The following is an 11222-nucleotide window of genomic DNA, read 5'->3' as shown; positions in this document are numbered from 1 at the left end:
GCTCAAGCACTGTTTAGGAACTACGGATTCTGAAATGAACCAAAACGAAGTCCATATTTTCATGGAACTAATATTTAGTGGGAACAGACAGGAAGCAAATAGACATAGACTATGTCAGCGTGATGGAGAAGAAGCCAGCAGGTAAGGGGACAGAGTGACAGGACTTGCTATTTTAAACGGGCGGTCAGGGAAGGTCTCACTAAGTGGTGATATTCGAGCAGAGGCCAGAGGGAAGGGAGGCTGTGAGTCACTTGAACATGTGGAGGAAAGGAGATTCAGACACGGGGGTCAGCAAACGCAATGGCCCTGAGAAGGGAGCATGCCTGCTGTGTGTAGCAGAAGATATTTATGTCAGAAGTCAGGTGTTGAAGAAAGACTAGTAAATAAGGTCAGAGGAGTGAAAGGGGTTAAAGTATAGGAATTTATTTGTAAGGTTGTGATGAGAACTTTGACTTTTACTCTGAGATAGGAGCCATGGGAAGGTTTCACGTCGAGGAAAGATATCGGTTGTCAAAGGATCGCTGACTTTGGTAATAAAAGGATAACTTTTTGCGTAATAATTATGACGGCATGGGTTCGATTCCCCAAGGTGGGTGGGCTGCAGGAAGTACGGTACTGTTCGTTTCTAAGCTTCATTTTCCCTGACCATAAATACACGCACAGAAATTGATTATTTCTAGCGGCTAAGCTGAATGGGGACAGAATTTCTGTCATCCCCAGTACCTAGGACAGTGCCTGGGACTCAGTAGGCGCTCAGTAAATACTTGAGTTAACACAGGGCCCCGTAAATTGTTGAAGTTCCATAAAATAACAGCAGGTGTCGCACTAGCCCTATAACCGCCTGCTGGAGCCTCCAGGGCTCCACTAAATCAGGCTCAAACAGGAAACCATTCACTCGAATTCGGATTTTCCAGGGTAGGAGCTTCCCAAGGCTGAATTATGAATCTCTTCTCTTGAGAAACTGACTTCTCAAATGGAAAAAGAGGCTTTGGCCCTTTAACAACTACAGGAATAATCCAGATTCTCTGGAATCAGTTCCCAGAATGCGCAGCGCTATGCAAATGAGAGATTTCCGTAGCGAAGATGATTCGTACCATGTGAGCAAACATATTTTGAAACACTATCTGTATAATAAACAGCAAGAATTTGTAGATCTTGAAGGAAACAATCCCATAACCTACCAAATTAAATTACCATAAATCTAAAAACATTCAAGTCTATGGCCTTTATATAACTGAGTGGGGACACCAGTTTGTTGCCCGGATGATCCTCAGTGGTCTGGGGTGCAGGCTTCAAACCTGTAGCTGTCTAGCGACAGAGTGGTTCAATTCCACCTTTCGGGCGACAAAATAAGGCTTTTCTACTTTTTCTCCACATAAAACTGAACTTTAAAGTGAGGATTGACGCCAGCGCCTGCAGAGGTCGCTGCAGTCCTACGAGCCCCTCGGGTCTCCTTCAGTGGTTACATTTTTACCGCGAATATCAAAGACAACTCCAAAAGATGAAAACAATACTCATCCACCCTCTCTGTTCTAGGGTATTTAATTTGAGGATTATATTGGATTTATCTCGTTCGCTTACTCACCCGCTCAGTCATTTGTGCTTACTCACGTACTTAATCACACATGCACTTTATTAACCAGTCAAATATGTATTCATTTGTTCATTAATTCATTCACTCATGCAACAGGTCCTTGCTCTATGCCCGGGTCTGCACTGGGAGGTGATGGGACACAATGGTGACGACAACCCTGGCGACGCTGGCCTTATGGTATTCCCAGCCCAGCAGAGAAAACAAACATTAAGCAATCATTAATTATACATTTGATTAACAATTAGAAAGTGGTGACTCCTGGGAAGGAAAAAGTACGAATCATGTGGGATTATCAAATAAGGAGACCTGAGTGCAGGTGGGCTGTTAGGGTAACATTTGGGCAGACACCTGAAGGATGAGGGGGGATTAGCCAGCTGCAGGAGAAATAGATATTCCTGGTCAGAGTCGGGGTGGCCCCAGTGATGGCGATGGGGATGGCGATAATGGCACCTTCACTCTGCTAAGTGCTGTCACCCATGAGTTCACTGACTCCTCACTCCAGGTCCATTTTGCAGCTGAAGAAACTAAGGTTCAGGGAGATGATGTTTCTTGTCCGAGGTCACCCAGCTTTTGGTATGCCTCCAGTCCCAGGCTCGCAGACACCTGGTCGGTGCTATTGACCACTTCCCTGTGCTGTCTTTCCCAAGCCAGCTACTCGCCATGTCCTGCCTCTTCTGCTTCCTAAATGACTTTCAGATTCTTCACTTTGTCTCTCCCTCCCACAGCCCTGACCCTGTTACAAGAGCCCCTTGGAACCCATTGTCCCCAGCCTAGCATCCTCCCTGGTCTCCAGTCCTAGTCTTACCCTCTTTTCTCCCAGCTACCCTCAAGCTGAAGGCTAGAGGAGCCTCCCTAAAGCACAAACCTGTCCCTGCCCTTCTGATGCTCAAAACCTGCCACGGCTCCCCAATACCCTCAAAGGAAGATCCAAATTCTTTGTCTGGACTCGAGGTCTGCAGAATGTGGTCCCTACTCACCTCTTTCTCTGCACGTTTTGTCCCAAGCAGCATGAACCTCTAGCTTCCTCAACATATCAAGCCTTCTCTCCACCACCAGCTCTTTGCATTCACTGTTTCTCAGCTTCAGTCTTTTCCTATTGCCTTCTGTATCCCCTATTTATCCTCTAGGACTGAGCTTTGCTGTCCTCTTCTCCGAGAAGCCTTTCTGGACTCCTGGACCAGGTTAGATGCCCCCTCTGGACTCCCCCAGGCCCATGGACTCTCCCAATCCTGTGCACTTTGGATCGTCCCTGACAGTGTCCCCCACTGGACTGTGAACCCTAGGAAGGGATAGCCTGTGCCTGTCTCAGTTCCTGCAGGGTCCTCAGCACTGCCCAGCACAGGGCTGGGTTACACAGCAGGTGCTCAGCAAATTTTTAAAAATGAATTAGTAAATTAAGTGATTCCATGACAATGTCCCCTGCCTGGTCATTTAAGTCACTAGGCATTCAAACAACCTCTGGACCATCAGTTCCATTCCCAGAGTGCTTGCTGCTATGCAAATAAGGGAGGACTTGGATTTTGTAACGGGAATGTCTCAGCTGTATCTTTTGACAAAGTGACAATATTTCTGGTTCAGTCCATCTTGGGTTGACTCTGATACGTTCATAACCCAGAAGCAGTCATGCAAAAAGCAAGAGGAAACTCATCTTCATATTTATCATCATCCATATTTTTATGGCTCATAAACTTCCAAAGACCAACTCAAGTTCTTCAGGAAATCAGGATGCGTACTACCAGCTGTTCTACCTGTGAGATTTTGGCTCAGACAATCCCCTGAGCACACAGGGTCCAATATAAGTTCCTCCCTCACAAGGAAACCACCATGGCCCTTTAGCATTTCAGAACCACACACCTCACAGCTAATATTCTGTCTCTTTATTTTTTTCCCAGCAGGTGGCACAACCCGTGCATATGGAAAGTCCTCCTGACTGTCTACCCTCCCTCCATCCTGCTGTAGGCTGATTCACCAGTAGGAGTTTCAGCACGTATATGTATGTATATAGTTCCCACAGTGAACCTCACTCACTCAGGCTGAAAGGAAGGCAGGTGATGGGTATTAGGAGGAAATAGATGCTGAGGCTTGGTGGATGCATTTTTAAGAGCTTTTTATTGGCGACAGTGCAGAACCGTGGGGGGAGGGTAGTGGCACAGGGCCAGCCAGTCCCAACCCCCTGGGGTCAGGTGCAAAATACAAAAAGAGAATCACAAATACAGAATGGGTGGGGGAATTCAATAACTCGAGGTCTGCAGCAGCAGGCCTGGCTCACAGTCTCACACTTGCATCCAGAATTCTCAAAGATACAGATTGTAAAAGTCTATGATTCCTCAGGCTCACAAAAATAAAATCTCATGACCCCAGTGAACCCAAAGTCAGAAGGCAGCTGGACATTCAGGAAAAGTCAGAAAGGAGACAGCTGGAAATGGTCGGAGAAACACAGGCAGATGAAAGACAGAGGCGGAGAGACACTCCGGAAGGAAGCAGCCAGAGACGGCCGGAAACAACCGGATGCGCCGCAACAGTCAGAGAAGACACAGCTAGAGACAGGCGGATAGAGACGGCTGGACAGAGACAGGCTGCCTCCAAGTCTCCAGAAGCAGTGTTTCCAATTCAAGGGCATGGCTTGGGGGCCGAAGAGACCGAGGCCAAGGCTGCAGAAGCGCTCACACACGCACGCGCGCACACACACACACCCATATATAATATATTTATTTATACATAATAGATATAAGTGACTTTGGGAGATCAGGAAAGGGATAAATAGCTACGGGAGGGATCCGGGTTCAGGGCGGCAGGCGCAGGACGGGGCACTGGAATGTTTTCCATGCAGCACGAGGGCGGCCTGGCCCACCCGACTTGAAAAAATACCATTTTGCCTCACGAGAAAATTCTCATGAGGTGAAGCGTAAGGAAAGGTGGGGTGGGGGTGGGGCCAAAACCAAGATTTGGGACTGGGGGCGACGGGGAGAGGGAGCTGGGATCTCGGGAACTCCCTTTGAGTTCACCAGGCCAAAAATATTGGGGGTTGGGGGCCAAAGCCTCAGCCTTTACATCTTTTCCCGAATAATGTCGGGTCCCCTGGCAATCTCCCTTTCTAGAAAGAATGTGGGAATGCCAAGGGAAAGGAGAAACTGGCGTCCTAGGCAGGGGTGGGGTGACAGGCCTTAAACAAAAAAAGGCCGGGTCTGGGGGCGAGGGGTCCTGAGGAGAGAGGCCACGCGGATGGAAAACTGTCACCCCCACCCCCGCCTCGATCTGTCATCCCCCTTGAGTCTAACTCACTGTTGAGGGTAGGAAGTAGGCAGATGGGGGTGCAGTGGAGGGTAGAGAGGAATCAAGGTTAGGCTTTGGGGGGTGGGGGGATGCACAACCCCTCCGGAAGGGTTCTGTCCCTCTGGGCTCTGCTCCCCTTCTCCCCACAATCGGCCAACTCATTTCACAGTATAAACACTCCAGCAGGACAGGCATCACAGCGCCCCCTGCTGCCTGAATCAGAGAGGCCCAACAAGGAAGGCCAGGAGGGGAGGCTGAAGGGGGTGCGGCTTGGAATAATACTGTAATCAAACAGGAGGGCTGGGGCCGAATGTGGGAGACGCTTAGGAGGTGAGAAATTCAATCAGAGCTGGTTTTGCTGGGAGGGAGTGGCTGGACAGTCAACGAGGGAAGTTCACATTTCAGACTAAGTCTGGGTGGGTGGGGGGTATCATAGGGGGACATCAACTTCCCTCCAAAGGGGGGCTCAATGCAGAGGAGAGTCTGATCACACGAAAATGTTGGAGAAATAAGCTCAGGTCGGCGGAGCAGGGAGAACCAGCCTAGTCACCTCCCAGGAGCGTCAGCGTGGGAGACCTAGGGGGGTGGTTCTGCGGCACTTCCTCGTTGGGCCTCTCTGGAGAGGACTCCAGCCCACCCCACGGCCCACCGCCGGCCCCTCTTTCCCCCCAGCCCACCGGCGGGCACCCCCCGCCCCTCCCACCCGCTCATTCCCAGACATTGGGTTTAAGTGAGAAGACCAACATACAGCCGAAGGTGTCCATTCCCTCCCACCCCTGCCTCCAAAGTCACCAGCTCTCTGTCCTCGCGCGGCCACACAGACAAGAGGCAGCGAAAACACAAGGAGGTCCTCCTGGCCGACGGCATGGGCTGCAGAGAGTCAAGCAGGGGAGGCGGGGAAGCCACACGCCCGCTTAGTCTCATCCCCTCTCTGTCCTCCTCCTCCTCTTCCAAATCTCTCTCCCTTGTGTATTTTGTTAGTTTTGTGTCTACAGGGTTCACAGAGCAAGAAGGGAGGGCGAGTTCAGGGGGTCGGAAGGCTGGTCGCTGCCGCTGGGGCGATGGGCGCTGGCGAACGCGGAGACCTCCGGGCAGGTGAGGACAAACGAAGAAGTGTACGAAGGGTTAACAACGGGGAAGGGGTCGCCGAGGACTTGAACTTCACTGTGTGTAAAGAGAGAAGCTGTCAGGTTGGGGGGTGCGTCTTGGCTGGTCTGGAAGGGCAGGGGCGGTGGTGGCGGGGGCGGCAGCAGCCAGCTGAAACCATCTTCCTTAGTGGATGCTGACCCCGGCAAATCTCTCACCTCCGCCAGCGGGCCCGGCCCCGGCCCCTCTTCGTAGGGGATCTTGCAGCCCGGTTTGTGGGCCACCAGCACAAACTCCAGACGCTCCTTCTCCTTTTGGAGTTCGGCGATCTCCGACTCCAGCTCCGCCTTTTCTTCCTCCAGCTGATCTGTCTCCTGAGCCCCCGGTAGCCAGGTCATGGAGAAGATGAAGGAAGGACAAGAAGACCGTCAGCGACTGGAGAAGGTGGGTCGTGGCTAAAGCCATCATCACCCTTAGACTTGCTGCAAAGGCCCAGGGCTGGAAGGCAGCTCTGAACTGAGGGGACAGTCTCTCTGAAATGGAGTCCCGGTGTGCTATGGAACTTGGGGCTAGGGTCTTGCCCTTTAGGAGCCTCAGTTTCCCCATTTGCCCAGTAGATGGTTGGGAAGCAGCCAGGAGAAGATGGAAGTCTCTGGTTGCAGGAGGCACACGGAGGTTTGTTGAATGAATAAACGAGTGTCTCATGTTTTTAATGCCACCTCTGTTACCCACTCCCCTCTGTCTCCCAGGGAAGAGAAGAGGTGGGCAGGAAAGGACCGAATTTCCCTGAGTTCCTCTGGGAGCAGCAAGTCACACTGCAAGTCAAAACTAAAATCCTCCCACTGAGGGAGGACGTTAAAGGGGAGGGGGCATTGGTGGATGCCACCAGCCCAAGTCTGAGAACGATGGGTGGCTGGGACAGGTGGGGGGGAACTGACACAGGATCAGAGAGGTTCATTTCACAGATCCTCTAGAATGTTAAAGCCAGGAGAAACCTCGGAGATTCAGTGAGGGGTGGAAGAGATGGAGAAACTGAGGCAAAATGAGTTATTGCTTGCCCAGGACCAAAAGGGAGAAATGCCTGGAGCTCCCCTCTGTTAAAGGTCCCTCTTATATCTCCTCAGGGAGGAGTGAAGGCCAGGAGGGTGGTGTGTATGTATGGTGGGGAGTGTTCACACACCTGGGCAGAGGGGCCAGGGGCTGACACGAACATGTGAGGTTCTGTGTGTGTGCACAAGGCTGCCCCGTCTGGCCACACCTGTCCCTAGCTCCATACGTGGAACCTCTGATTCTCAGCCCAGGATACGGGCACAGGTGGGGCAGATTGCAAAGGATGGAGGAAGAGTGCCCCTCCAGCACACCCTCACCCCACCCCAGGGGCCATCCTCACCGCCTGGAGTCGGTCTGTCAGCTCCCTCCGACGGTTCCGACATTTAGCTGCTGCCAGTTTGTTTCTTTCCCGGCGAACCCTTCGCTTCTCCTCCTCCTCCGGGGTAAGCTGAGTAAGGCAGACAGAGGCCATGAGGTTTGGGAACACGGTGCACCTCCTCCATCCACCCCAAACCTCCTCTTCTTCCAGAAGCCAGAAAAGGACCCTCTAGTCCCCACCAGCTGTGGCAAGGACTATAGGGTTTGTGCAGCACTGAGCCCTGAGTGGTCCCTCACCCCAATAGTGAGAAAGTTCCTGCCTCTTTTGTCTCCTCCCCCAGATGAAGTTCTGATGCCTCTTACTCACCGTCTCCTCTCGGGGTCTCCTAGGCCGGGCTCGGGCTGGGCGAGCAGACCCAGGTCCACTGGTGGTTCCGCTGGTAGAAGGTCCGCCACTGCCACTAGCTCCGCCACTGCTGTAGCCACTTATGCCCGGCGTCGAGTAACTGGTTCCAGGCATGTCATAGGGGTCAACTGCTGGGGGCTGGGAGGCCAGTGGCTGCCCCTGGGACTGGGCCATGGAAGAGATGAGGGTGGGTTGCACGAGCCACTGGAGGTCCTGGCTGGTTGTGATCGCGGTGACCGTGGGCACGAAGGAACCGGGCATTTCCCCAAGACCGGCGCACTCCTACGGGGTGACACATACACACACAGGCGTATACACACAAACAGAGACACCGACACACACGCACCCAGCACACATATACACACCGACCCTGTGAGTGAGCACAGGGTGAGCAGGTGTGGATGTGTGTGTCACAGGCAAAAAGCCACAACACCCACCCTTCCACTACACCGTGACGCAGTGGTTAATGAGAGGATCTCTGCTCAACTGGCTTCTACCTCCTCCTTCTTCCTCGGGGAAAGGTTGCACGGTTCCAGCGGGTGGTGAATCACACCCCGAGTTGGTGACTCTTAGGTGTGGGGGGTGGGGAGGAGGCTGGACACAGCCGGGTGACAGAACTCCCGGGACGGAGTCACAGCCACACACACAGCCACAACACCCCACCCCCACCCCAGAGGCAAGGGGAGGGAGAAGGAGAGGCCTTAGGCCAAGCCTTCCTCTACACTCATACACATGCACACATCCCTCTGCGTGAGGGGGTGAGCGCTTGGAGGGTCTATGAGACCCCCCCGTGCAGGGGCCGGGGGTCCCAGTTAAAAGGGTATTGGGAGACGGGCCTAGGAGTTTAGAACAACGTTTCAAGTAATTGTCTCTTCCCAGAGTGAGGCTGACAGTGACAGGTTACGGTGGATGGACAGGTAAGAGAAAGTGACGGCTCGGGACCCCTCAGACCGACGCGGAGGGAGAATGGTGTAGAGCCTGAGCCCCCAAGCCCAAGTATCGCTCATCTCCCCCATCCCCAGAAGGAATCCTGGAACTGCTCGCAGCGCTGAACAACTCTCCCAGGGGGCGTGGTGAGGGATGGGCTGGCCCGCTGGCCAATCAGCGTTCTAGAAACCCAGAAAGGGCGGAGCTCCTGGAGACCACCTGGCTGCTTTTCCTAGAGTTAGCGGTTCTATCCTGTCTTTGGACACTTTAGAGGGACCGGCATCTGGCGCAGAGGGAGTGGGAGTGTGTGCCTGGAGAAGAGGATGACGGTCACCATGTCTCCCGAAGAAACCCCGACCCACAAACGGACATTCCCTGACCCTGAGAACGGAGGGACCGGATTCTCGACTAGTTTTCGCGGACTCATTGTGTCGCTCCTGTAGTGAGAGGAACCCTTTCGATCTGCCTCTAGAGGCCCATAAAAAAGACCCTAGCGCCGAGGACCTACGGATTCCCGAGATGGGGGGGGGGGGGGGGAGGAGAACTGCATCCTGCAAATAGGAAGGGAAAGTTGATTGGCTAAAGCCCGCGGCGCGGCGGCCAATCGGAAAGCCAGACGGCGCCCTCCCTAGCAACGTAGCCCCGGCGTTCCAAAATAGAACGCTCCCAGTACGTCAGGGGCGGGGCGGACGAAGGGGGCGCCGCGCGCCGTGCGTGCCCCGCGTCAGACGGAGGGTTCCAGCACGTCAGCCGTTACGCACGGGTCCCCCGTTACGTCTCCGCGCAGGAGGCGGAGGCAGCGGATCCGAGATTTCGGGGCCCACCTTCCCGCTGGATGGAGAGTTACCCAGCGCCGGAGTGGGCGCTCCAGTGGAGGAGGTAAAGGAAGGAGGCTACTGGAAGCTTCCCCGGGGTTTCCCCCACCTGCCTAAATGCGCTAGCTTTAGGTTGGGGACCTGAGTCGGGGACAGTCCCGGAACCAGCTAAAAGTTCTCTGCCCTGCTATCGCAAACACGCACTCTAAACGGCACAACCTCACCGCCAAAGTTTACCCCTCCGCGTTCCCTTCCTGCGCTTCAGTCACACGACCATTTCCAACAAGTCCCGACTCTGCAGTTTGCAAAGTGAACTGTGAACCTATGCCCTAGCAAATCCTGGGTTCTGATGCGTCTTTATTTGGGGTGGGGAGATTGCTTGTTCCACCCTTGACTTAAAAAATTAAACCCCAAAACCCATTAGAACTTACCTGGGAGGCGGCGGCTGTGGGTGGACTGCCGAAGGAGTCCACCGAAGACAGATACTGAGACTCGGCAGAGGGTGAGGAGCTGCACCGGGAGCCGGAGTCGTAGTCTCCGGGGAAAGCCTGAAACATTTCCCTGGGCACAGGGGGGGCCCTGTGACCACGCTGAGGTCGCCGGGAAGCCAAGGCTATGGCTGGGTGGGAGAAGAAAGATGCGAGTCCGGGATGAGCCGAGCGCGTCCCTAAAGTGCGCTGTCCAGGGAAATTCGGGGTAGGGGGCAGCGTCCCGCTCCAACTATGGCAAAGTTTCTGTGCAATTCCTCTGCGGCGTCCAGGCCCCCACGAAATGCCGCTATGCCTCCTGAAAGTCCAGGCTCCGTAGGACCCAGGAGCGTGGCGGGGGTCGGGGGAGATCGCTCCCCCAGAGGCGGAAAGCGCTGTCCTGCTGTATAGAATCTGCTTCGGATGCGGTCTCCTCCACGCGTCCGGCGAGTCCCACGGGGGTCGGGGAGTAATAAGAGGACTAAAGAAGTAAGTGGGTCCTCCAAAATAAAATGTAGAATTATCTAGAAGAATCCTTCCAAAAACTTTCTCTTCGGCAAAAAAAAAATAATAAACCGAATTCCACAGCCCCCAAAACCACAACAATAAAGTCCCCAAGTCCCAGCTCCGCGTGTCCCTGCGGTGGCCGTAGCTCTCAGTCTTATGAATGAACCCCAAAGCCGCCAGCCTGTATTTATATGTCTGGACCCGCCCCCCCTCTGCTTTCGTCACTGGTCCCGGGCTCAGAAACTTCCCTAGATCTCCGGCCTGGCTGAACTAAAGATCGCGCCGCCCGGCAAGAGGTCTGTCCTAGCCTCGATCTAGTCACCTGCATCACCTTTGAGACCCTGGGGGTCTCGGGGGCTGCGTTCCCGACACTCAGCAGGAGGGGATTCCGGCCCCGCCTTCCCCGGAGCTGCTGTGACGCAATTAGCCATATAAGGAGTTCGGCCGGCGAGGCTGAGTGTTTGTTTGGTAACCTAGCAATTACGTCAGAGGGAATCCCTCGCTCGCTGGCGCGCTCGCCCTTCGCGCGTGCGGAACCCGCCCGCGCCTGCGCAGTGCAGTGTCGCCCGGGGGACTGATATTAATAGGCTTTTAGACTAGCCCGGGAAGGACCCCGACTGGGCAGACCCTAGCTAAAGGGTCCCCCTGCCCTCTGCAGCCCCTCCCAACTTTCTTACTGGTACAGCGCCCCCACTTGAGAGGAAAGTCAGGTCTCCAAAAGGAGGTCCTAGCTAGGGTGCAGTAGTAATGTAGGCGGGGAAACTGAGTCCGAAGCCGGG

General features: G+C 54.2%; 1 protein-coding gene, 2 long non-coding RNA genes and 1 other non-coding gene across 5 annotated transcripts; 3 read left to right on the top strand and 1 right to left on the bottom strand.

Moving 5' to 3' along the window:
* The first annotated feature begins 1257 nt into the window (after positions 1-1257).
* TRNASTOP-UCA lies at positions 1258-1344 on the top strand. The gene has a single exon. It is a non-coding gene; the product is annotated as a tRNA-Sec (tRNA).
* Positions 1345-3684: 2340 nt separating this feature from the next.
* Positions 3685-10843, bottom strand: FOSB (FosB proto-oncogene, AP-1 transcription factor subunit). Of its 2 annotated transcripts, none has more exons than XM_028530041.2 (4): positions 9901-10843; positions 7689-8009; positions 7344-7451; positions 3685-6327 (listed from the first exon to the last, which is right to left on the bottom strand). In XM_028530041.2, the coding sequence occupies exons 1-4, from the start codon at positions 10024-10026 to the stop codon at positions 5866-5868; spliced, it is 1017 nt and encodes a 338-aa protein (XP_028385842.1). In that variant the 5' UTR covers positions 10027-10843; the 3' UTR covers positions 3685-5865. The 2 variants fall into 2 exon arrangements, with proteins under 2 accessions (XP_028385842.1, XP_035868974.1); XM_036013081.1 differs by having other exon boundaries at positions 7689-7892; positions 9901-10665.
* On the top strand, positions 5117-6616 carry LOC118497716. Its single transcript, XR_004900237.1, has 3 exons — positions 5117-5197; positions 5849-5962; positions 6316-6616. It is a non-coding gene; the product is annotated as an uncharacterized LOC118497716 (long non-coding RNA).
* Positions 8850-10528, top strand: LOC118497711. The gene is made up of 2 exons (XR_004900232.1): positions 8850-9533; positions 9894-10528. It is a non-coding gene; the product is annotated as an uncharacterized LOC118497711 (long non-coding RNA).
* Positions 10844-11222: the final 379 nt, after the last annotated feature.

This window comes from Phyllostomus discolor, chromosome 12 (genome assembly GCF_004126475.2).
Source record: "Phyllostomus discolor isolate MPI-MPIP mPhyDis1 chromosome 12, mPhyDis1.pri.v3, whole genome shotgun sequence".
Classification (NCBI taxonomy): Eukaryota; Metazoa; Chordata; class Mammalia; order Chiroptera; family Phyllostomidae; genus Phyllostomus; species Phyllostomus discolor.
This window is presented reverse-complemented; position numbering and strand designations above follow the sequence as displayed.

Coding starts and splice junctions, on each gene's coding strand:
- FOSB (XM_028530041.2), bottom strand. CDS start 10,026: ATGTTTCAGGCTTTCCCCGGAGACTACGACTCCGGCTCCCGGTGCAGC. Junction 7,452..7,688: donor GGAGACCCCGAGAGGAGACG/GTGAGTAAGAGG, acceptor TGCCTTACTCAG/CTTACCCCGGAGGAGGAGGA. Junction 6,328..7,343: donor TGACAGACCGACTCCAGGCG/GTGAGGATGGCC, acceptor CCGGGGGCTCAG/GAGACAGATCAGCTGGAGGA.